We start from the raw sequence: 26412 nt of genomic DNA, 5'->3' as shown, positions 1-26412 counted from the left end.
GAAGTAAGTATATTTAAGGAAAGATGGAGAACGCTGGTGGCAAGACTCCAGTCTTTTAAAGGTCATGGGTTTTACTAACTTTTTGATTAAGACAGATGGTTATTACTGGGACACCAGTTCAAGTATTTTAAACATACCAACTAGATACAGAAAAAAATCTGCTATACCGCATCTGTGCTTAAGGAAGGTATTTGTCTCAATTCCTAAATCCAGCCCACGTGAGTAAGTATTCTACCTTTAACTTCATGAATAAATTCTTATTTGGTCCTCCTGATTACAGAAGAAAAAGCAACCACATTATTTCCAATGTACATAAAATGAGCTGCCAAAACCTCACAGAAGAGGGGTATTCCTTTGGAGTCTAGCCAGAATCCCTCTTTAGGAGGCTTTTCTTTTTTTTGAGAGGGATAGAGAGAGAGAGAGAATCTTAAGCAGACTCAGCCTCCAACATGGGCCCCCCTCCGCAAGGCTTGATCTCATGACCCCGAGATCCTGACCGGAGCTAAAATTAAGAGTCAGTCACCAAGGTGCCCCCTCTTTAGGCATTCTTTAGTTACCTGTTACAGTTTTCCTCTCTGCTTCCACCCAGCAAATGCTGAACACCATTACTTACCTCTTGAGTGGTCTCCTGTCTGACTCCCGTAAGCTTGTGCTATCTGCCCGCCTTCTCGAAGGCTCCCAGCCTTAAAATGTTAGAAGACTGGAGTGATGGGTCTCTGAGATTTCCTGGTCCTGGGAAGAGGGAAGATTAAAAAAATATGGAGAAATGATTGGCTTCCTCAGTTAATCAACAGCATGCAAATTGAAATAATTAGGCACTGCCTTGCCTATGAAATCTATAAAATGTTGAAATGATTAATAACCAGTTCTGGTGAAGATGCAGCCAAATGGGAAATTGCTGATGGCATTGTAAGTCAGTGCAGCCCTTTTGGAAAACAATTTGACCAATGTCCCAAAAGCTGCAACAATGATGAAATCCTTTAAAGCAGTAATTTCATTCTAGGGAATTTATTCTTGAGAATCTTGTCCCTCAGAAACAAATATATCTACCTATATACACACACAAAGATGAAATATAGCCTTATATTTATAAGCAATAAAAGAAAAATTATCTTTAGCATTCAAAAATAACCCCAAAGTCAAATGGAATGACAAGAAGTATGCATCATTATATGTGATGCTTGCAAAGATCATGAAGCAACCTGCAAACTTTTATGACAAAATAAAGTCCAAAAGACCAGAAATGAAACAACAACAACAACAACAACAACAACAAAAAAGACATGGACTTACATAGTTACTAGCTAGATCACATTGATGAAGAAAAGGGAAAGACCAAACTAGTGATGACTAGTAACTAAACTAGAAAGATGAGGTGCTCAATGACTCTTTCCCCTAATACCTATTTCCCAAATTTCCTCTGTTTTTTAAATGGCTTTTGTAATGTCAAAACAGTTTAAAATGCTTAACACAAACTTACCCTCATTCCTTCTTATTCCCATTTTGGAAATAAGCTAATTAGAGTGGCGGGTGCAGGGGACTTGCGATCATGGGGCTAAATTAGGAGGAGGCAGGCAGGCCCCGGAGCCCCGGGGTCCCTACTCCACACCATGCACGGTGGCCAACTGTTAATGTGTCCTGTGTCTGGCCCTTTTCTGGAAAGGCAGCCCCAGGCCATTTCCACAGCATCTCTAGGGTAATTTTCTTAAAAGCATCACAGGTTTGGGTGGGAACAAGTACCTCTGGCCTCACAGAGGCAAAGAATACTCATTTCTAAATATTTTAAGGAGGAATGCAGAATTGTGATCAGAGAAAATTTGGACTAGTGGGTGCTTGAGAGATCATTTGGTCCCGAGCATCTCATTTTACAGATGAGAAAACTGCAGCCCGGAAGGGTTAAGGGACCTGCTGAAGAGTGCAGAGCAAGTAGGCAATAAGGCCAGGGTATGGTGTCCTGACCCTGTCATGAAGGGCCCCTTTCCAACCCCCTAGGCTGCCTGGGAGAGAAGTATTTGAAGACTCTGAGACTGTCTTTCTAAATTGTTATTATATTGTAAAGAGTAAACTCAGCAAGACGAGGAAGGGAAAGAATAGTCTTATCTTAGGCACTTACTTTGGGCCAGGCTCCCTTCATAATGACCTTATTACAGCCCCAGCAGAACGCTGGCAAGGCAGGTTACTGTCTCTGTGAAGAGTAGGGCAGGATCCAGTAACTGAATAAGTCATCTGGCCTGGGGGAGTCCATCAACCAAGAACACTACGTCTATACCTGGAACTTGAGATTAGTGAGGGAAACCAGGTCCCTTTGCTCTGTCACAAACTAAAGGAGCAAGTCAGTCTGCGCAAGGGCTAGTGGCCCCGACCAGGGGGCGGTCAGTCTTAGGAGGAAGGGATGGAGGGTGGGTGTGGGTGGACCTGCAGGGTGGGTGGGGAACCAGCTTGAGAAAGTGGGTACGCCCACTGTGAGAAGTCCCCAGATGTGGCTGCGAGACCCTAGGAGGACACAGTTGGTTGACTCTGGAGCTACAGGCCTTAGGGCTGAAGCCCAGCTGCCTCCCTTCACCACCCAGGTGTTTCAGCATTAAACATGGACCTAGAAGTCTCTAAGTGATAGGGGCTGTTGCAAGCATTCAACGAGATAGGGCAAACAAGGTGCTCAGAAAAAATGCCTGTGTAGTAAGCACTCCCTGAATGTGAGGTGTGTGATTGAAAGTGAGGCCTGTTGTTGGCTTATTTTCGAGATGTGGGTCCTCGGCTGGGTTGGGGAGAGGGGGGGAGCTGTAGGGTGTGCACTTGCGCGCCTGCACTGGAGTCCTGGCTCTGGGTTTGGGACTGTGTGTTCTCAAGGCTGCTGTACACCTCTAAAGCTGCTTCCTCATTGAGAGAAGGGGAATAAGGCACCCATCTTCCAGAGTTCGGAGAGGATTGAGTGGAAACATCGATCCCCAAGTACACAGTAGGTACTCAGTAAGTGCTGTTTCCTCTCAAATACGCAGGCGCAACACTAGAATTAGACCACATTCGACATTAATAGGCGTTACTTTGGGGCTGGTCAAGGAGCTATGTCTTCTGTCCTAAAGAGATGATGCTCCTTTAAGATGTTCTCTGTGCCCAGAGAAGGAGACCTGGTATTCTAATATTAGCATCACTTGGTGGATGGCTTTGACTGTTCTTTTTTCGGACTGGTCTTCCCAGCTGCCAGTGTGGGGCACTGTCCAGCCCTGTTTTGGGACCCCCATAAATACTAGTGACCAGCTCATAAGAGGGAAGGGGGGATTGATTTTTGGTGATAAATTTTCAACCCACGATGTTTTTATCATCTCAATTCCTGGCTAGAACTTTTAGCCTCCGCTTATCAGGTGGCCCAGTAGAGTCTGTCCTGCCCAGGAGAAAGGCCAGGGCTCTAGAAATAACTGGAAATAACTGGATAGAGAGGGAGCACTTAGACATGAGTGGAGGTAAGACAATAAACGTGTTCAGTCCTTAGCCAGCGACAGCTGAGAGGCATTGTTCACAGAAGGCTGCTTGTGTCCCCCCATATTATGGAGCAGAGGCACCAGGACTAGCTGTGGGAACCCTGATCGGTTAAGATGGTCAGTGCATCTTTGTGAATCCAGGAAAATAATAGGTTTCCATGTGTGAGTAGATGAAAGTGATTTCTTCCTTTTCAGATCCTGGGTGTGCCCTCACTGTGGGAATGATACGTAGATTTCTCTTCCTGCCCGTGAGGAGCGTTTCTCACGGCATAGCCCATCAGGAAGCCCTGCAAGCAGAGGAACTCCAGGATGATAGGACACTGGGAGCTGGGGTCCGAAAGAGCACAAGAGAATCAGAGAGAGAGAGATGTCCAGGAACAGAGACCCCAGGGAGGCCATATCTGCAGCTAGGCTTTTACCTCCTTTACTCTTGAAGAACCAACCCTGTGCTTGATTGAGTCTCCAAGGGTATGTTTGCATACACAGCACTAGACACGTATGTGATCGCACTGGAAATGCAACTTTAAATGAAAAGCAAAGCCTACCTAACCAGCTCAACCAACAACAAAAATCGCATCATACTAGAACTCATTAAAAAAACAAAACAAAACTATAGTGCAGAAAGCTCAGCTTATAAAATGCAAATTAAGGCACGATCATTTGCTGTGCAAAAGGATTTGCCTCAGGCGGCATTTAAATAACAAGTTCCCTGGTGCTTTTAAAATAGAATTTTAGCTGAAAAAGAAAAACCCATCAATTCCTACACAAATTTTTAAGAAGGAATGATTAGGTAAAATGAAGTATGTCTCCAGACTTTATGACAAATTTTATACGATATAATCAGAAACAGATGTTTCTCCTCCTTTGCTTGCATTGTTTATTTCTCTCTCATATAACCTAGATTTATAGATTTCTAATTATGAACCATTCTTTTATAACCTTCTGGCTAAAATCTTTATCAGGACTTAACAATGAGACACAGCTAATAGGTTGGGAGGAGTAAAGCCTCTGGAGTCAGATCAGCCTTTACATTTTGCCTGTACCATTTACTAGCTGTTTGACATGGGCAGGTTTACTTATTCAACAAGTATTTATTTAGCTCCTAGTATGTGCCAAACAGAATTCCTGGCACTGGGAACAGTGGTGAAGGGAACAGATGAGGGTTCTGTTCTCTTGGAATGTATATTCCAGTATGAGGTTGGGGGCAGAAAAAAAAGCAAGTATCAGACTAAATGCTATAAAAATATAGGGTACTTGATAGTGACCAGGGGTGGAAGATGTCAGTTTCTCTGAGATGGTCAGAAAAAGCCTCTCTACCAAGGTGATATTTGAGCTGAGAGGCAGGAAGGAGCCAACTTTGAATTAGGAAAGCATGTGTATTCTAGGCAAAGAGAAGAGCCAGTGCAAAGGTCCTGAGGTGGGACTGAGTTTGGTAAATTTGAGACCCAGAAGAAAACTTAGTGTGACTGGAGTATCATGGTCGAGAGTCTGGTTAGGAGATGAAAGTGGAGACATAGTTAAGGATCAGAATATATAGGCGGCTAGAGATGGAAAGAAGTGGGAATTTTATTGTAATTGCAATGGGTAACTGAGGTCTCTGAGCCTTGGTGTCCTCACTTCTAAATGGAGATGATAATGGTAGTCACCTCACCCACTTGTGAAGATTAGCATGACTGACACATGTGAAGCATCTGGAACTTAATGCAGGGCTTTGTTTGTAAGGATCAGCAATTCACTCTGTGAGCTAAAGTTTAAGGAAGTTAGTAAGAGTCAGAGGGAGGTGTTAGTAGGATTCACAGAGCTCAACTGCAGAAAGCACAGAGACACAGAGAAATCTCTCAGGACGTGGAAGCTCAGTGCGCCTCTTTCCCTCTCTGTGCCTTTTTTCATGTTCACCCTATTTTCCTGGCTGTCTCTGCAAGTTTCTTAATTTGTTTCTTCCCATTTTTTTCCATGTGCCCTTTCAATTTAAGAGATCACAATCATTTGATATAGACTCAGTTTCTCAGTGTCTCAATACCAGACACCTGGGATAGAGGATTTGCTGGGCTGCCTTTGGTCATGTGCCCATACCTGGACCCATCAGGTGAACTTTGGACGGTAAGATCCCTGAGAAGAGGTTCTGGGTAGAGCCACCGTGAATGTCTCTCCACTGTGTAAACAAGTGTGGGGGAAGGGATGGGGAGCTGCATGATTTATGTATCCATGAATGGAAGACGAATGAATGAAAAGTAATTGGAGGGGCTCTGAGAACGTCTGAGATCATCTTTGAAAATGTGTACACGTGTCTGCGTGTATTTTCTGGGCAAAGGGTAGGTGCTATTCATCAGAATCCCTAAGAGCTCTAGGACCTAAAGATTTCAAGGGCCCCTGCCTCTACTTTTCTGGGATTTTCTTCTTACTAAATAAGAAAAGCTCCTGACATTCTGATATCTTAAAAAACCTCATTTCAAATACACTGAAAACTGAGCCAGAAACAATCGGGAGGGCTCCCATTCACCTGCCTCCTGCTCTGCCTCCTCCATCCCAGCCACTCACTAAGCCTCGCCCCTCCCTCCATCTTCTCTGCTTTTCCCATAAATAAGGTCTCGCTAAAAAGTAGCTGAAAGCAGACAGCTTCTATTTTTTAACCTTTATCAAGGAATGCTGCCTGTCTCCTCACTCCTACTCCTTGAGCCATGAGCACGGTTGCTGATTTATCTGGCTGCTTAAAATCGTGGCATCAGAACCACAAGGGCCTTGAGAAATCAAGTTGGTTAGTAAGTCTCAATGGGGCGACTTACTCCCCAAAAGATCATACCGGAATAGTCAAGGGCTTAGAACATTAAAAAAATACTTAATATTGTGATATTATTATACATACAAAAGAGAAAAATGTTTTTCTAACAAAGACCGTTGAAAGTCAAGCTTGAGAAACATTTTTGTTTAGCAGGACTACATGGAGGGTAAATTTAGCAAGAGTAGAAACAGATATTATATGGCCTCAAACTTATGTAATTTGAAGATCCTCTTTTAAAAAATAATATAAAATTACAAATAAAAATTTAGCTACAAAACTGAGTACTTATTTAGAATGAGGAAATGTTAAAAGCTGACATATACCAATAACACCAAAGGTCCAAAAGGTAACGTGTATCCATTATCATTAATTATTGACCCACTTTTATATTTTTCCCTGCATGTTTGGCTGCTTGTGGCTTGCCTGTTCATGTGACAATGGTATAATGAGATCATTCTCCATCGAGAGAACAAATGTTCCTCTAACATGGTTGGCTGAAAATTGTTTTTACTGTGTTTTATTTTTATTGATAGGGACAAATGTTTTTCTGTACATCTATAACCTTCTAGGCAGTTTCTACAAGGTGTGCCTCTTTGCTGGTGTCGAGTTCTAGGAGAATCCTGGCCCTTCACCTATTTCTGCATGTCTCATCCCTCTGCCCCCAGTTGCCCGCTGCTGGCACTTCTCTGCCAGAAGGTGGCCCCAGTCAGGGAGTTGCAGCCTCTCCTTCAGATGCCTATTGTGGGGGTCACATGAAGGTCCAGATGCTTTTGAGTCTACCAAGGGGAGGTGGCTCTGGGGGCTGGGTGGCCTGCAGTTCCTCCCAGAGGCACCCAAAAACATCATCAGGGCATATAGGGAGGTCCTTTCACTACCTGCCCAGATGGGGCTGGCTCCAAACGAGGGAGGCTGGGCAGGGCTGCTGCTTTCCCAGAAGCCTCAGCTTCCTTAGCTCCCAAAGCAAATCCGATTCACCCTGGATTTAAGTTAGATGTTCTCAAACAGTTTGGCCTTAGGAAGACATTTTAATCTTGAAAACAGTTGAAGACCCAGAGAGCTTTTATCTATTGGCATTTACTTTACTGGAAATTAAACCAGAGAAATTTTAGTAGATGGTTATTTCTTGACTCGCCTAAAATGGCAATAATAAGTCTATTACATGTGAGTGTAAATAGCCCATATTTTTAAAAGACTTTGTTTATTTATTTGACACAGAGAGAGAGAGATCACGAGTAGGCAGAGAGGCAGGCAGAGAGAAAGGAGGAAGCAGGCTCCCTGCTGAGCAGAAAGCCTGATGTGGGGCTCGATCCCAGGACACTGAGACCATGACCTGAGCCGAAGGCAGAGGCTTAACCCACTGAGCCACCCAGATGCCCCTAAATAGCCCATTTTTATGAAAAATAACTATCAGCCAAATAAAACAATTAGTGAAAGGAGAGACATTGCTTCATATTCTTTGCAAATTGCTTCCATGTCTGACTTGGTAGAAGGTAGCTGGGTTCCATTTTCTGTACTCTATCTGTTGTGATCTGTGGCTTCTGATGAAATTTATGAAGAAAATGTAGAAGGAGGAAGCATTTTCAGGCTCTTTTCAGATCCCTGTGGAGTTTCTTTTAAACCTCACAAAAAGCTCCACTAGTGGTAGTTTCTCCAAGATCAGTGACAATGTTGAGGGCAAATCCTTTGGCCTCTGTCACACCTTGGAATATCTTTTGCCATTGTTTTGAACGATTGTGCATCAGTCATTTGGAAAATATTAGCTGACTGAGATTATATTAGCTGACTGCAGATCTTATGAATATTGCCATAATGCATTATACAATATCAAAATCACATTTGTCAATATCACGACACTCTCATCAAAGCCTCTAAAAATTGGGAAGCTAATGAGCTCACAGTAGCAGGTGCAAGTTTTCCAAAATTCCAATTCTCACTTGAGAGCTTGAGTTTTATCATTGGCAACAGATTCTGTCAGTTATTTTCCTTGAAGTGACAAGTTAACTTTGTTCTTTTTTTAAGAAAATGTCTGCCAAATATCCAGTTCTGAATAACTGTTGTCCGTCTGTCAGTGGTTCTTTCAAGTAGAAATGGTGTTCCATGAAAAACGGGGCAAATTCGGCTCACAAAGCAATCATAAATTTGCTTTACCTTGAGCTGACCATCCTCCTTGTGTAGACAGCGGAGGTTTGTACTTCCTGCTTCGTCCTGCTGAATTTTCGAAAGATGTAATGAAATTGATCAGTGTTATTGCTTCATTAAGGACGATTTGAAGTGAAACCGGCTTTGTTTTTCTTTACCATGAGTGTGTGGCCACAAAGAATATCATTACTTGGTACAGATAGTGCTGCTGCCTTGATCTGTGCCAAGGCCCTAACAGGTCTACCTACCAATGCTTTTGAGCCATTAGAACACATTTTAACCAGGAAAAAGAGCAAATAATGTCTTAATTTTATTATGAAAATAGTTTTGACCTCACGGACCCTGAAAAGCTTCTTAGGGTGCCCCCCAGGGGTTCCATGGAACACACCTTGAGAACTGCTGGTTTAGGAGCCAGAGCCATTCTCAAGTGAATCACATCGTGTGTTGGTGGGGAGGGTGGTACATCAAATTTTCTACAGAAACGTTGACCTAACCTGACACTGTCACTGCAAAGATGAAGAAATGGAGGCACAGTGAGATTTGTTTCAAGTCATCCAGATCGACTGTGGTAGGGTCAGGATTCGTTCCCAGGTCTGCTGACTCATACGGTGGAAACGTACGCCTCTATCAAGCTAGGTCTCTCACCCTTTGTAAACTTCTTATAACTCCCTGTCAGGCTGCTATTATGTGCCAGATACGATGCTAGGTATTGAAGACGGGAAATCAAATGGTATTTGCCTGCTCTTTGGGGTCCGTCATCCAGGAAGCCTGGGGACAGGTACATCAAAGTTACAGGTGCAGCCGGCGTTAAGACAGGTAAATAGTGGGGACTCAGGAGCTCAGAGGAGGGATGCTGGGATCTGACAGCAGCTCATAATGACCAGAGTTGGTGATTGTCAGGCAAAGTGGGGAAGGAGGAAAACAAGTTGGCCAGACTGTCCTTCCATGGGAAAGAACGGGCATGGCTGGTCACAGGGGCCTGGAGCACCTTGAGGAATGAGTGGGGGAGGTGGCTGGAGGTGAAGGGGAGGGGGCAGGGGCTAGGTGGCATGTGTTAAACCAACAAGTCTGGACTTGGTCACAAAGGCCTTTGGGAGCTGGAGCAGCTGGCTGGGGGCTTGGCTAGATGGGCAAGCTGGGACTTCTAAATATCATGTGGTCACGACACCAGGACACCAGGTCATGATGCCATGTAACTTCTAGGGCCTCTTCTTCCCCAACTACACCTTGAGTCACATGGTTACACACAAGTTTGTAATAGGAATTCCCTACCTACCAGAAAGGAGCTCTTGAAGGAACAATTTCCCATGGCTTAGAATTGATCCCATCTTCTTGGCCTGAAACTTGCTACGACGTGCTATTCATTTTTCCTGTGGGCTTTATGGCTCACTCTGGACTCTTAGAAACCATTACCTCAGTTTTGTAATGCTGAACAATGTAAGATCTATAATTTGTCATGTGTGGCCTTGCCAGACTGAATCCTAGAAAGTGTTTCTGAGCGGTGGTTTCCAAACCTGGAGAGTCCTCTGAGACAAGTGGTTAAATAAATGTGGATTTCCAGGCACCACCTCCAGGGCCCAGGAATCAGTATGTTTATTTTGATCCCCAAGTTATTCTGGAATAAGCAGCCTGGCCCTGGTTTCCTGCCCAGTTATTTTGGGTATCTCTAGTTAAAACTAACTCAAAAGTAATATACATTTAATGGCTGACTATTCTAGTTAAATTCTGATTTGTCAGAGCCCCTGAATATGTGTCTATATGGTCACCTCTGTGGTTGGTATTTTTCACACAATACGAAATGTGCTCCTCTTTGTGTGAGTTGGAAACATCAACTTTATTCATTTCTCACAATTCATTTCTCTAACCCCCCAATCTCTTCAAAAATTTTTTTTCCTTTCCATCCCTTCCTTTCCTTTTCTTTCTTTCTTTCTTTCTTTCTTTCTTTCTTTCTTTCTTTCTTTCTTTCTTTCTTTCTTTCCTTCCTTCCTTCCTTCCTTCCTTCCTTCCTTCCTTCTTTCTTTCTTTCTTTCTTTCTTTCTTTCTTTCTTTCTTTCTTTCTTTCTTTCTTCTTTCTTTCCTTTTGTTTTGTTTCTTCTTTTCTCTTCTTTTCTTTCTTTCTTTCTTTTTTGGGAGAGAGTGTGAGAAAGAATGAAAGCGGGGTCAGGGAGAGAGAATCACAGACAGATTCCCCACTGAGAGTGTGAGCCTGATGACTTGGGTTCAGTCTCACATCCCTGAGATCATGACATGAGACAAAATCTGGAGTGGGTGCTTAACCAACTGACCTGTCCAGGTGCCCCTTCGAAATGTTTTCTGATGGCCATTTTTCTCTCCTTCCCTTCTTATCAGAGGTATTGCTATCTCACTGGGAAGTTATCACTTGGTTTACTTATTTATTCTTTATTCTTGGTGAACACATTGTCTCACTAGAGCGGTTTGAATGACTGCGTATTGCAAATGTACACCAACTCTCTGGGAAGTGTTATATGCAAGATCACGAAGATCATTAAACAAGGCTAACAATTCCTGTGTGATCATAATAGTCTGGGAATGTCTGGCATCCCAGAAATGTGCAACATATATATAAACCAAATCAATATTTGACGCTAAGGTATTATCAGTTCAGTCTATAGGAAAGACGAGTCTGTCAGACCCAGACAGGGAGGAATGCGTGGTCCCACCAGAAGCCTGGAAGGTGGCACAGAACTTGTTAACATTTCCAAGGGTCTTGGTGATGACATAATCCCTTCTGGGACCTTCTGAATACATTGTGATACCATGTCAGGCTTCAATTTGGATCTTGCTCATCGTGTTTCTATTTGACTCATAGGCATTGCATCAAGGTGCAGGTTTCACAGAGGCCCGGAGGCCCTGGGGGAGTGGATAGAGGGTGATGACAACATGGCAGAGATCATTGCAAGGGATGGTGGGTAGCAGCATCCTTTGTCGGCCCCGGGCCCAGCATTCAGCTTCTCTGAACATCTGATGAAGCTTAGAGACCACCGTACAGACAGGGACCCAAATAGAAATCTTGTTGGTAGAGAGAAACCCAGAGAACTTCTAGTTCAGTGATGGTCAAGTGCAGGGCAAGGCCCCTATAGGGCTGTTTGAGAAGCTCTAGCAAATGTGTGTGGGGCAGGAGGGGAGCACGGATTAAAAAAAAAAAAAGTTAAAAAAAACACTGATCTTACCAACTACTTCCCTTACTTTACTGATAAGGAAATCAAGGCCCAAAGGGAGAAAGTAATGTTCCCTCAGAGCTCTTTTGTATTAAGGGTAGATTTGGAATCAGGGTGTCCTGGCTCCCGGCTAGGTGGCCCCTGGCACAGCTTGTTATCTCTGTGCTCTCACTACTATGTCCACTCCCCACTGCCTCTGTGCGGTGTTTCTCTTTCTCTCTCCTCACTCCCATTATTCTCTTTTATCCTCATCAATACTCCTGTCAGAAGTGTGGGACAAGTGTCACTCTCCCACTTAACAGCGGGGAGGATGAAGTCCAGGGAGATAAAGGAGTAGCTAACTCAGAGGGGGGAGAAGATTTAAGAATGAATAAGGATCTTCAGGTATTCGAGGGCTGGCATCTGGAGGGGGAAGCATCCCCGTCTGCATGTGCCCAGGGGGCAGACCCAGAACCCGGGAGTGAGACGGCCGGTGGCAAGGTGCTGGAGCTGTGGGCTTCAGAGCTCCGAACCCAGGGCCCTCCCGTGTCAGCGGGGAGATCCTGGCCAGACAGCCTCTCTGAGCTTCCATTTCCTCCATAGTAAGAGGGGTGATCACAAATGATTTGTCAATAAATACGCCCAATAAATAGAAGGTATTATAAGGGTCTAGACGTAGGTTTTGGTTCAACATAAGAAAAAAACTTTCTATCAAAGAGAGCAGTCCGTAAATGGGATGAGCTGCCTTGCAGAGGAGTGAGTTTCCTGTCACTGGAAGTCTTTAAGAATATACTAGAAGATTGGCAGTCCTAGGTAGTAAAGAATGGGGAATTGGACAATTAGGAAATGTCACACTTCTACCAATTCCGAGATTCTGTAAAGTGAGCTGGGATAAACTCAAATGTTTTGTACTTTTCTTGGTTATTCAAACATTCTCTTTGCTGCCTTGGAGCCTCTTCGCTCTGTCCAGAACACTCGTCTTTGCCCGTCCATCCTTCAGTCTCAGCAGAACCTCCCTTTCCCGGGAAGCACTCCTTGCCCAGCCTCCTGTCCCCTGACTTGCCGGAATTGGTAACTGCAGTTCAATGGTTCACACAAGGAACGAGCCAAGAGGGTGACTCCCAGGTTAAGCCACTTTTCACTGGGTTTGGTTAATCGCTAGAAGACTCAAGGCCATCCATTACTCCTAAAACATAGCTAACCACGTTTGGAAATAGTGAGACTCTCAAGCAGCTGCTCTAGTTGCTTCAGAGAATGAGGCTCTGGGACTGCCGAGCTCTGTGTTCACTAGCGTGTACTGGGTATTTAACATGCGCCCAGTACAGCACCTCTTGCTGAGGGTTCAAAGATCAACCTAAGTCACAAGCCATGCTCAAGGAGCACAGTCCAGAGGATAGACTTGACACCAACTAGGGAAACACGTAGTCTTCTGTGGATCCTTGAGAAGAGAGCTCTTGGCCCAAACTGGGATCCGGGAAGACTTCCTCCACGGCCTCCCATTCCTGGTGATCAAGAGTGTTCATGCTCTCTCATATCTTCCTCGGTCCGTGGGTATATGCTTGAGGCAGAGCTCCAGCTGCTGGGTTTTCATCGCCCCGTGATTTCTCTTTCAGAGCTTCTGCCGAAGTGCAAGACGCCTTCATGACTTACACAGTGTATGATGACATCATCACCATCAAACTCATCCAAGAGGCCTGCAGAGTTCTAGGTAAGGAGGAAGAGGGCTTGTCGGGGTTTCTCAGGGCTGCCATCACACAGTACAACTAGTTCTCATCTAGTCCTGCTGTGTTAAGACCCGGCGAACACCGAGTTAGCAATCTTGAGCCATCGCTCAGGTTCTAACTATAGATCCTTGTTTTGTGTGTTTCTGTTTCAAGATTCCTTATTTCATACATAGCGTTAGTATTGGAGCCGTGGGCAGGAGCACCATGACTCACACCTGAACGAAGCTTCTCTAACACACATCTTTTGTCTGAAAGCCACATCACACCCTTCTTGTATTTAGAGCACGAGGCAGCCCTTCAATGCTGTTCTTGGGGCATTTTCAGCAGCACACCACCAGCAAAAAAAGCACAAACGTGTAAAAGCAGCATACAAAATCGATTGCAAAAAGGACACTTAATGTACAGTATGAGAAAGGAGACAAGGACACAGAGCACTGCCTCATTTGACCTTAGCTAGGAATGCGTGTGCTCGGGGACGAAGAGTTTTTGCTTCTCTGCACCTGCTCCTGAATGACTGCAAACGCTTGGTGGTACTGATTTTGGGGTTACAGACACGTTTTAGCGAGTGGAAAATGTTCAGTGTTCTGGTGGTCCAGGTGTTCCGTAGAGCAGCATAACTCCACTCTCTGCTTCTTCCCCACCGTGTGTCTATGTCTCTATGTCTAAATCTCCCTCTTCTTCTTGCACTGGATTTAGGGCCCGCCCTCATCCTGTCACCTACCCTTTCCATTTGAGGAGCCTTGAGCTTCTTACAGACAAAAATCGTGAGGGTCCCTCTCAGTGTCAGCATCTGTATCAGCACTCTCATGCCTGGCCTTGATGGTGGCCTTGACAGAGATAGTCATACCTTTGAAATGTATCACCCTGATGACCTCTGGGTGTCGGGGGGACAGCTCTGGGAATCCTCTAAGGCCAACCATGCTTGTGTTTATCTTGAAACAGAGCTGGTGTATTTTTTTTTGGGGGGGGTGACGAGGGCCTTCTTCCCCATCTGCTCTGCCATGGGTTGTAATGGGGGGCCCATTGTGGATGGTTCCACTTACAATGCACTTGTACTTCCCAGGTGATTCCTCACATGGATGTATCAGCAAGCTATGGCTTATTATATTAACCTGCTCGCTCCCCAGGCCCAGATGGGGAGGGGTTCAGGACAGAGAGAGAATACAGTCCTGCCTCTTTCTAGTTTAATGACTGAAGACAAGTTACTTACTTGGTTACAGTTTTCTCATCGATCTATGAGAATAATAATATCTACCTGCCAGAGTTATTTTGAGGATTAGATGAGATGACATATGTGAAAATGTCAGAGGTGTTATCTGGCACAATAATAAGCTCTCAAAATGTATTTCTTTCCTTCTTTCCTTCCTTCCTTCTCTCTGTATTAATTTCCTATTTCTAAATAAGGTTACATTTGGAGGTTGCAAGGAGACATAGGTTTTGGGGGACACTTCAAGCCAGCACACCCTCCTTTCCTTTACCATTCCTTCTCACCAGCATGGAGCTGGGGCCTGGAGAGGAAGGAGTTTCTACTGTCCCAGGCTCCAGGCTGGGTACCGGAAGCCGAGAGAGTCCCCTGGTGCTTCCTGGTTCTTTGACAACATGCTCTTCTGGTCCCAGTTGAACTTCCTTAGGCTACCCCTCCAGGCACTGTGGCCTTGGGCTGTGGTGAGATGGCATCTAGGGATTACTGCAGGCGGACCCTGTGTCAGCTTCCTCGCCTGGCACCTAGACCCTGGGAGAGAACTATTGGAAGCATGGCTGAAGGCAGGATCCTGTGCAGCCCCCAGGGGCTCAGGCAGCTGGGGCTGTGGTTTCCAGCTGTTTGTCATGGAGTATCTGAGGGTCCTGCAAGTTGGCCTTCTGTCCTTGGGACCTCCTCCAGGGGTGGTCGCAGGTAAAAGTCTGCCCCAGGCACACAGTGACCAGCCCAGCTGGGGAACACGCCGGGGCAGTTAGTGAACGTGAAGCCTGCAGAGACAGGTGGCTTCCCCAGAACGCGGATGCGTAAAGTGCTGGGGTTGGGTGAGGCCTTGAGTTTATTTCTCTTTCCTGTGACTATTAGGGAAATTCTCTGATTAAAAAAATTGTGCCAGCTTTAACCTCACGCACATGTTTTCCCTTTGTTTCCACACGGCAGTTTGATTGACATCTGTGTCTCTGCTCATGCTCCTGGTCATTCCCCAGATGCAGAAAACCGTTCTTCAGGTATCTGCAGCGGGGAGAAGCCCCAAGTGTCCGTGAAGCTGGGAGGGGGAAGCTTGTGAGCTCAGGGAGCTGAGCTCCTGGTCACCTGCCAGCCACACCTCCTAACGGAACGAGACAAGGTTGTGTCTGAGCCTGGACATCAGGTACTGAAATGATACATTCACTGGCTCCTGCAGCTCCTGGAGCTCGGGCTCCAGGAGCAGCCAGCACGGCCTGCCTTGTTCTCTAGAGGTCCTTGAAGGCAGGCAGAGGAGGGGGACAGACAGGGCCCACGTGGCGTCTCAGAATCACAGCTGAGCGCCCACCACTCCTCCCCCTTCCACAGAGGTTCACAGAGAGAGTTTCTAGGAAGAAGATGGGCCAGAATCTGGGGAACATCAGTGGCACCTGTGAACCACAGCTCTATCCCGTCTGACCTGTTTAGGGAGCCCCAACCCCTCTGCCTCCCCAATAGCTGATGCCAGGGGAAATGGATGTTGGGCTTGGGCTATTCAAAAGTGGGTAGAGTCAGGATTTCAGGAGGAGTCTGACCCCAGTGTGTGTACTCTTCAGAGTGCTGGGCCGCCCACCCTGGGCTGGGAGCCTGGAGACGAACTTTCGAGACCCAGCTCACCTCCTAGGCCTTCTTGTCTTCACACCACAGCTTGCCCACACCAGAGTGAGCCTCTCGGCCTTCTTGCTTAACACACCTGCCAAGGAGATTGTTGTCTTAAACATTGCTTTTTAATATTTTAGGACATGCGATGATGACATTACATATGATTTTCAAACCGTGCGGGCAGACGCCTTCCTTATTCTGATCTGCTCTTAGGCAAGGCCCAGCGCTCCCCCAGTCTGGTAGGCTGACCCTGACTCTGAGTGGGGGCTGCTGGGCCTCTGGGGCAAATCTCAGTGTTTAGTATAGTGACCGCCCCTTTCCCAGTGAAGTCAGGGGAGTGTCCGGTTCCTTTTCTCCCACAGAAGGAATAAAAATCACCGGGTGGGAGGTGACTCTAGACTTGACCCAAAAGCTGGAGTTTTGACAGAGCTTAGGAAATAGAAGAGCAACGGAGCTTGAACTGGAAGGTGGGATGAAGCTCTCCTTCACCCTTTCTTTGATTTTCTTTCAAGGCTTCCCAGAAGCAGGAGACAGTAGTGGCTACATCAAGCAGGCTCTGTTTGGTTCTAAGCCCTCTGCCAAGAGGGCGTCTAGTCCACATTCTAGGAGTGCCAGGGGTTGGTTTCTGGTGTGACCTTGGGTCAGGGAAAGAAATTCATGGAGCGCTGATCTCCTCTTCAAAAAGAAATCGTACTGACTTCAAATGGTCATGGGAAGGAAAGGATGAAAGAGACAAGAAACGTGAGGCCCTCTGCAACATCCGGGGCCCAGAGGAGGTACTCAGCGAATGTCAACTGCATCTGAAGGGGGGGCAGGGACATTTCGAAGTTTGGTGTCTCTGGCTGTTGTCCCTTAAAAGTAGGACTGAGCTTTGGTGTTTGCCTTAAATGGCTATAGTATAATGTTCTGGAGCCATTCTGAGCAGTGCTTGGTAAACCATACACAGCCCCTGGGCCAAATCTGGCTCCCTGCCTGTTTTCGTAAGCAAAATTTTATCGGAACTCAGCTGGGCCCATGTGTTGACATCTTGTCTCTGGCTGTTCTGAGCTATCGTGGCAGAGTTGAAGCATTGCAGCAGAGACCTGCAAAACTGAAAACATTATCTACCCTTTACAAAACCAGTGTTGTCACCTAAGGCTCTAGAGAATGGATCTTTGTCAAGATTTCTTAAATCCCTTTTTCCTTGAGAACTACTATTTATCAGATTATGTTCAACCCCCACCAAATTCATATGTTGAAGTCCAAACCCCCGATGTGACGGTATCTGGAGACAGGGCTTTTGGGAGATAATGAGGTTCCCCTGAGGTCACGATGGTGGAACCTTACAATAGGATTAGTGCCCTCATAGGAAGAGGTCTCAGACAGTTAGCCCTCTCTCTCAGGAAGCATGGGCACGTGCTTCCTCTTTCTCTCACACACACATCTCCGGCTCCAATCATGTGAGGACATGGTGAGAAGCCAGAAAGAGAACTCTCTAGAACCTGACCACACTGGCACTTGAATCTCACACTTCAGGCTTTCAGAATTCGGAATAACTGAATTTCTGTGGTTAAGCTGCCAGCTCATAGTATATTGTGATAGCAGCCCCAGCAGACAAGCAGGAACTTGAGAAAGTTTTCACATCTCCAGAAAGAACTATTTCCTGCGTCTGGTATCATGCCCAGGCCATTCTGTAACTGTGTGTGATTATGAACACCGTTGGGGGTGGCAGTTCTGTTCACAGAGAGGTGTCTTCCCATGCGTGTCCCTTAGGCTTTCATAGTTCTAAACCAACCGATACATTTGGAAGCAGCAGTGATTTTATAGACATTTGTCGATTTTATGTGTGGGGCTTTCTACCAAAAGCCAGGGTCTTTCACTGTGATTCCTCTCTAACTTCTTGTTGCTTATCTCAGTAACATCTCTTGGCCTATCCCAAGTTGCATATAAGTATGGTGAGCGTGTTTTCAAATGAAAAGTTGGTATGTGGGATGCTTGGGTGGCTCAGGTCATGATCTCGAGATTCTTGGGATCAAGCCACGCATCAGGCTCCTTGCTCAGTGGGAGCCTGCTTTTCCTTCTGCTTTCTGCTCCCCCTGCTTGTGCTAACACAAAAATAAATAAAATCTTTAAAAGAAAAAGGTGGGATGCAAATTGAGTAAATAACATGCAGGCGTCTTGGAATCAGGAGGCTCTGGGAAACATGGATTGTAGGTTTCTCTCTCTCTCTCGAGATATATACATGCACATAAATACACACACACACTGATGTATATATTCTATGAATCAGAGAGAGCATGGCCTGCCAGAAGGTAGCCCACAGGAAGGACAATTTTTTTTTTAAGATTTATTTATTTGAGAGACAGAGAGACAGAGAGAGCACAAGCGGCGGGGAGGCAGAGGGAGAGGGAGAAGCCGACTCCCTGCTGAGCTGGGACCCCCAAGGTGGGGCTCGATCCCAGGAACTGGAGATCATGACCTGAGCTGAAGGCAGATGCTTAACCATCTGAGGCACCCAGGTGCCCCCAAAGGAAGGACATTTAACTATTTAACAAAATACACTGGTCAGTTGAGACAAACTCTTCCCTCAGACAAAGGAAAAAAGCACGCTCAGTTACTACTAGTCAATGCTTTGCTTTCCAAGTGAGCTCCAGAATGCAATTTGCCTACCTTTAAGCAAATTGTTGGGACTTTTCCAGACCACTCTGCCACTGCATAGCTCTGTGCTTTCAATGAGCAGAATTCAGGATGGGACCAGATGGCAGGTTAAGCATTGCATAAGGAATTGTTCTGGGTATGAATAAGTACCTACTTAGTGTGTAAGTGGGTTATTAGTGATCTGAAGTGACAAAATGCAAAACAGTACACAACAGCCATTTGGCACAGCTGTGTCAGTCTAGACTGCTTGCTAAGAGACCAATAGTCAAACACGTTTCAACAGTTAGCAAGCGGCAAATGCCAGCAAGCCTTCTCGGCGTTTGCCTCTTTTAAGATAAGAACAACAATGCAAAATTTACAAAGTCCCCAAATCCGGCATTACAATGTTTGATCTTTACCATGACCCTCTGAGGGGGGACAAGTTGTCCCGGAAGGGTGATCCCCCCACCACGCCCCCAAGGCTGAGGGCTTGACTTCTGGCATGCAGGTTCTAAGCCCAGTTTCCAAGCACACAGCTCCAAGCAGCTGATGACTGCAATTTGCCTACCACGGACTCTCTAGCAAGGACTCTGGGATCCGATGGACTAGGTTGAACTCCCAGCTGTACCATACCCTAATAACTAACGTAACCTGGACCAACCTCCCCATCGGTAAGCAGCCCTGACACCCACGGCCCCTACATCAGAGGGCCCGTCCTAAAGATGCAATACAATACCGCAAGCCAGGCATCTCACCCAGAACAGATACTCCACAGAGCAAACCCTCACCTTGTCCCCCTCCCCTGGCACTACCTGGAAGGTCTCTGACTAGGCCAAGCCTCTGCTCCCAAGTTTGCTGGGAAGAAGGCAGCTCGTGATCTGCTGCAGAGGGCCTCCCGCCTGAGCTGGTGTCATCTGTGGCCCGGCTGGTCTTCCTCTGTGGGCTGGTGAACAGTCTTGCTGCCTCTGGACCCCCACCCTCCCAGTTTAAAGTCTGTTTCCTCCTTGCAACCTGTGGTACTCACATGGGTAGCAGTTTTCTGCTTTTCTTTTCTTTTTTTTTATGATTTTATTTATTTATTTGAGAGAGAGAGAGAGCACCCTAACAAGAACGTGAGCTTGATAAGGTGGGTGGGTGGGGGAGGGCAGCGCTGGGGAGGGGCAGAAGGAGAGGGAGAAGCAGGCCGGGGGGCTGGGTCCCAGAGCCCTGGGATCCCGACCTGAGCCACGGAGGGTACTTAGTCCACTAAGCCACCCAGGCGCCCCTCCTGCTTTTCTTAAGCTCCTTCCTCCTACTCACACAAGATTTCTCCTATTATCTCGGGCTTGGCTTTGGTGATGTTATTTGAGAAGGAGAATATTCTAGGTTGAATGGCTCTTTCCAGATATCAGAAGCTTATTCCTTTGGCTACATTAGCCTTGGGGAAAAAATTACCCATTTTCGATGGAAAAATTTCTAAAATGTACTACATACATGTCCCCGTCTTGTGGGAGAGCACATGCTTCCCTGGGCCCCTTGGGTTGGTCACTATGAGGAATGGCTCTTGTTCCCTGTATCCAGGGGATGGGAGGTGGGCAGAGGTCTTGGGGGTGTGGCCCTGAGTGGGCCCTGTGTCCAGAAGGCCCAGCACAGGCAGCTGTGGCTCTGTGACCTTCCTCTGCCTGTCAGCCCTCAGGCAGGGTTTGGCAGGTATCATGTCCTCCACCCTGGACAGCCCGCCTCTGCTCTTTCTAGTCCATTGAGCCATCACCTAGGAAGAAGTAACATTTCCCAGTGATGTCAAAGAGCCAGGCTTGTTAAGTCAGAAAATTTGAGTTTAGACATCATTCCAATTGAAAACCTACTTCAAAGGCTCCATATCTCTTCTGGGGAGCCAAGCATCTGGAAAATGGACACTTCCTGACAGTGATTTTCCTGCCAGCAAAGAAGCCTTCCACTAAAACAACAAAAACAAACAACCCTTTTAGCCTCTCTCTCTCTCTCTCTCACACACACACACACACAGAGAACTGTATTCTCAAGCACGTGTGCCCTTCCCCCAGCTTCGATAATTATTAATATTTCACCAATCTTGTTCCATCTCTCTGGTCCCTCCACCCTTTTTCTGGTTTTGTTTTTGCTGGAATGTTTTAAAGCAAATCTCAGGTTTCTTATAATTCTACCCATAAATATTTCAGTATGAGTCTCTAACAAGATAAAGACATTTTAAAAACATAATCATAATGCCTTGATTATACCTAACAAAATTCATAATATTACAGAGGCCCAGAATCCAGCTGTATCTCAGCTGGCCATGGATAAATGTGGTCTTTGTGGTCTTTTTGTATTAGATTTACTAAGGTCTTTTTAGGACAATCAGCAAAAACTTTGACATAATTTCAAACTCACAGGAGGTTTGCAAGAATAGCACGAAGAATTCCCATATACTTTTCATCCATATTCCCCAAATGTTAACATTTTACTATATTGGATCCATCCTTCTCTATCTGTAATTTTTTCCCCTGAATCATTAGTACGTTGCAGATATGATGTCTCGTTAGTCCTGAAAATTCTCTTACGTAACTGTAATACAACTACCAAACTGAGGAAATGAATGTGTATGTAGGGCTATTACGTAACCTACAGACATTATTGAGATTTTTCCAGTTGTCTCCGTGACATCCTTTAGAACAAAGAAAACCTTGGACTGCAGAAGTTGTCACATGTCAGATGTCTTCTGACATCTGGAAAAGTTCCTGAATCTTTCTTTGGGTTTTGTAACATTGCTATCTTTGGCAAATTCCGGTCAGCTATTTTGTAGGATGCCCTCAACTCAGGATTATCTGATATTTCCTCTTGATTCAATTCACATTGTGCTTTTTTGGTGGGAAGACCCCAGAAGGGATGTTCTGTCCTTCCCAGGTCACTGTAGCAGGGGGCATATGATGTCCTTTTGTCCCATTGTCCTGTTATTGGTGTTAACTTTGATTGCTCGGTTAAGGAGGGATCTGCCAGGTTTCTCTACCACATCGGTCCTGTCTATCCCTTTGCAATCAGTAGTTTGTGAGAAGATACTTGAAGACTATGCAAATATCTAGTTGCTTCTCAAACTCCTCCCTCCCCAGTTTTACTACTCATTGGTGATTCTTGCCTGAAACCATTATTACGGTGGTGGCCAAATGGTGTATAATTCCTTTTATGTTTATTAGTTGGATTTCTACCGGGAAAGAAAGGATTTTCCCCTCTTCCCCATTTATTTATATCAATATGAGCCCTTGACTATTATTTTTTAAATAGGTTATGATACTTTGATCTCATTATTTCTTTTGATGCTCAAATTCTCCAAGATTGAACCAGTGGGAGACCTTTAAGCTGGACTCTTTATCCTTTTGATTCTTTGGTTATTTCTTTAGTTTCTGGGATGACTAGATGTTATAGGCTTGTCTTAGCCCTTCCCTGCCCCAGCTCTGAAATCTATTGTTTCTCCAAGGAGCTCTGACCCCCCCAACACACCCCAATCAACTGATCAATAGATCTATCCATCCTTCCATCCATCCATCTAACACCATGATGAGTCTTACTGTCTTATTACAGTAGATTTGCTGATCTACCTCACAGACTTCATTCTGTTTTTTCCCCTTCCATAACTGTAACTGCCTTCTCATACAGTGAGGAACTTGTTCCCCACTTTTCACAATATATTTACTTACACCCTTAATCTTCAAATGTTCAGAAAGTCGTTTCAGAATTGCTTACTAACACCATTGTGGAAAGGAAACCTACTAACTACAGTTAAATATTTGTTTACAGTTTTTTGTTCATTTGTTTGGTTTTGGGTTTAGTCTAAAGACAGAGCAGTGTAAATCCTATGTTCAGATGTTACTGGGTTTTTTTTTTCCTGGGTAATTAGATTTTTCAAAACCGGGTCTGTTACAATACTGTTCTGTTAATCTGTTTGTTTGAATTGTATCTCGGAGCTTTCCCTATCCTTATTTATACCGTATTTATTTTCTTTATTTTCAGTATATGAGTCATTAACATGATTCCTCAAACCAGAACTGTCCAAAAAGTTATGCTCAGAGCAATGTCAGTCCCCCGCCCTCCACAATTTTTCTAACCTCTCTACCTCATTCCCACCAATGCCCTGTAGGTAGGCAATCCCAAAAGTCCCTGGTTTATCCTTCTGGTGTTTCATTTTGCACAAATAAACAGATAAATGCATATTTCCGTATTTCCCCTGCTCTGCTATACAAAAGATAAAATGCTAAGCATACTACAGATTCTCCTTTGCACCATCAAAAAAAATGTTAAGGCACCTATGACTCTTTCAGTTTTCTCATTTTCTTGACATTTCCTATTTTTCCCTGACTCCCTGTGACTTAGAGAACTCATGGAATCCTAAGTGCACTGAGCTGAAACTGTGTAACAACACAACACAGTGTTTTAAAAACACTGATTTTTTAAAAGTGACCTGTACTCTGCTAGACAAGCTCTCTCAACCAGAAATCTGAGCAGAAGTCACAGACCCAGCACGGATGGAAGAGGCCGCACCCAAACTCGAGATCTGTATTCAAGTACCATTAATCTCTGAACAAGCTGCCCTCTCCTATGAATAGAGCTGGGTGCCCAGGAACAAAATAACTAGGGTCTTGAACAAGCATGTTCATGGATTTTTGGAGGATTACAGATTTAAGAGAAAAGTCAGATAGTCTTTCTACACAAGGATGCCACTGTCACTTTGCTATACCTTGCTTGGTTTGCCGACAGCCGTGTCCTCCTGAGTATGGTTCCCGGGAGAAGGAGGTCTCTGGGATCTGTGCTTTCCTGGCGGGTAACAGGATGCACCTGCTCAGCACTCCAGCCCATGGGACACACAACACAGTTGTTTTTTCTCAGCTTGCATCAGCCAGATTTAGCAGGAAGGGAGGGGGAAGGGGGAAAGAGGAAAGAATGATTCCACACCTGTCCATGCACTTTTCAGTTCTTCTCCCAGGGGCTCATAAGCAATGGAAAGGACTTGAGTGGAATTTATTTCAGTTCTTTGCGGCTTAGCAGGTGGCCCTTGATTGCTCTTATAGACAAGCCTGCCTGCATCCAGTTCGGGATGGACCCAGAAGCAGAGAACCCAAAAGAGGCAATTAACACAAGCCATTCCCACCCTCTACCCTCCTGTCCCAAGCTTTGTCTTGATTCAAAAGACCTGGGTAATATATTTTTGGAATGTATGTGTAACTCACCCTTGGTAAGGCCAGACCAATTCAGAACAGGGCTCTCTCCTGCTCAGATTACAAAACAATGATCTGCCCAAGAGTCTGGGTGTGAACAATGAGCCATAGGGAATCTGCTTCTCTGATCATCCCAAGAAGCAAACAGAGGGTGGAAAGTGCCCAGGCCTCCTCTGACCCCCTGCCACCCCTGCAGGAATTGTCCTTAAGCTCAAGGGACCTGGAAAGCCCCTTACTGGGAATTCCAGATTCAGCCAGAATACCACAGAGCCCTTCGAGGGTACAGCCAGGGATTGTGGTGATTGTAAATTCCGCAGGTCTCCCGTGAGCCTGGGCATTCCAGACCTTGTCCCAGCCCCCGAGACCTCCCAGGGTCGCCACATCACAGGAAATAAGAGAATGTTCTTTCACAGACACACCAGGCCACCAGCATCAAGGGATGTCCTGTCTCCTGTGTCAGTGATGACAACACATAAGCAGACCTTACTCTTGAGGAGAACTCTCGTTTTTTTGCAGCTCTAGAGACTGGGGGATGTGGTAGAGAAATCACTGAATGCAGAGCACCTGGCAGGCTCAGTGGGTTAACTGTTTGCTTTTGGCTTGGGTCATGATCCCAGGGTCCTAGGATCGAGTCCTGCATTGGGCTCCCTGCTCAGCGGAGAGCCTGCTTCTCCCTCTCCCTCTGCCTGCTGCTCCCCCTGCGTGCACTCTCTCTCTCTGTCAAATAAATAAGTAAAATCTTAAAAAAAAGAAAAAAGAAAAAGAAATCACCAAATTTAGAGTTAGAGCTTCTGCCCCTGGTTTAGGTCCATTAACAAAGACGACTCTCAATTTCAAAAAGGGGACACCTCACCTGTAAAAAAAGGGGACATGATAATAAGATTAGTTAACCTACAAGGTTTCAGCATGTGCCGAGAAAAATAATTGATGATTTTGATTACCGAGTACTTAATGATTAATGGGTGTTTCAGGAACTATAAAATTTCTTTAATAAAGACTTCTGCTTCTATAAAGCAAACAGTCACATTTCGTCTATTGCAACAGTGGCAGCAGCCCCAGCAAAGGCCATCAATCTACCTCCAAGTCTTTATCAAGCTCCTACCTTGTGTCTGGCACAGAAAATGTGTAGAATGCGGTCACTGCCTCTCAGGAATTTCACAGTTGGGAAGAAAGTAAAATGCAACCCTTAGGAAGAGTACCCAGTGTGACTTGGGCTATTCAGAGAAATCTTTATGGAGGGTGCAGTGTGCAAAGTACACCCCGTGGGGACATTGGAATGGGGAGAGGACAAGAGGAAAAGGGGAGATCATTGCAAGCATTCGGCATCATTTTCTGGGTAAATCAAAATAGCTTCATCCGTATTGTTTCTTAGCTGTGGTATTAGCTCTTTCTCAGAGATAGCTTTTCATTTCATTTACAAGCCATCGTCTTTAAAGATATTTAGCAGTAGTTGGGGAGACTGGAGGGGGCCATACACAGCCCTGCCCAGAGCGAACTTGGCCCTGGAAGCCAGAGTCAGCCAGTATAGGGATGGGAAGCGGTCGCTTCTGGACTGTAGAGGAATTTATGTCTTGGGGACCACAGAAAAGACTGGGGTAGGGTTAGAAGAATCTTATGTTCCTGTGTCAGGACTCATTGGCTTCCTCACGGTGGAAAGTGAACCCTTTGGAAGCTGCTCAATAACATGTCCCATGGGCAGGATGTGAACGCTTTGGAGCCCAAGGAAGACCGCCCAAATGAGAATGAACACTTTGCAGGTGCTTTTATTTGGGGGCTATGCTTTGGGTTCCACAGGTGTGTCCATGGAAGCCATTCTGAAACTCTTTGGAGAATACTTCTTTAAATTCTGCAAGATGTCTGGCTACGACAGGATGTTGCGGACACTGGGCGGAAACCTCACGGAGTTTATTGAAAACCTTGATGCCCTCCACAGTTACCTCGCACTGTCTTATCAGGTAAGACTCTCTGAGGCCGGTCTTGGTGGCTCTAAGGGGGAGCAAATGCCTGAGGCAGTCCTCGGTCATTGTCGCCCTGCCCCAGGAGGGGTGCAGGTGCAGGGGCGGGCGGAATCCTTGGTACTCGGTGTCTGGAAGGACGGGACAATGAATGCCTGTTGGCCACTTTGATCAGCTGGCTGGCAACCAAGAAGGACAAGCTGAAGAGGTCAGCTTGGCGACATAGGTCAGCTTCTTCCAGCAGTCGCTGGTGTGGCTTTGGAATGAAATCTGAAAGACTGATCCCAGCGGGAATGAAGGCTGGGAAACAATCAGGTTTCGGTGGATTTGCAAGATCGCTCCTCAGGTTTCCTGGCCTGGATGGAGCTGATAAATAGCTTCTGTAGCCAGATTCATTTTCTCACATATCAGAAGGAAGGGCTTGACAGGGCCCAGAGCCACAGTCAGAAACCATCCCGCGCTGAGTGACCTGCGGGGTGGCCGCTTGCGGTGTTGAGAAACTAATGTCCCTATTGGGATCTATCCTTCTGGAGTTCTTCCCTTGGTTTTCCTTCCTTG

General features: G+C 45.7%; 1 protein-coding gene across 1 annotated transcript in view; it reads left to right on the top strand.

The window, feature by feature from the left end:
* Positions 1-12957: 12957 nt before the first annotated feature.
* Positions 12958-26412, top strand: part of LOC116574312 (guanylate cyclase soluble subunit beta-2-like) — a 45018-nt gene continuing 31563 nt past the window's right edge. Inside the window, exons 1-3 of the mRNA XM_032315022.1 lie at positions 12958-13057; positions 13166-13260; positions 25694-25854. Coding sequence (XP_032170913.1) covers positions 13194-13260; positions 25694-25854 — 228 coding nt within the window. The 5' untranslated portion in view covers positions 12958-13057; positions 13166-13193. The remainder of the gene's footprint in view (positions 13058-13165; positions 13261-25693; positions 25855-26412) is intronic.

This window comes from Mustela erminea, chromosome 15 (assembly GCF_009829155.1).
Source record: "Mustela erminea isolate mMusErm1 chromosome 15, mMusErm1.Pri, whole genome shotgun sequence".
In the NCBI taxonomy this organism is placed as follows: domain Eukaryota; kingdom Metazoa; phylum Chordata; class Mammalia; order Carnivora; family Mustelidae; genus Mustela; species Mustela erminea.
Note: the sequence above shows the minus strand (reverse complement) of the source record. Positions and strands in the feature narration are given on the sequence as shown.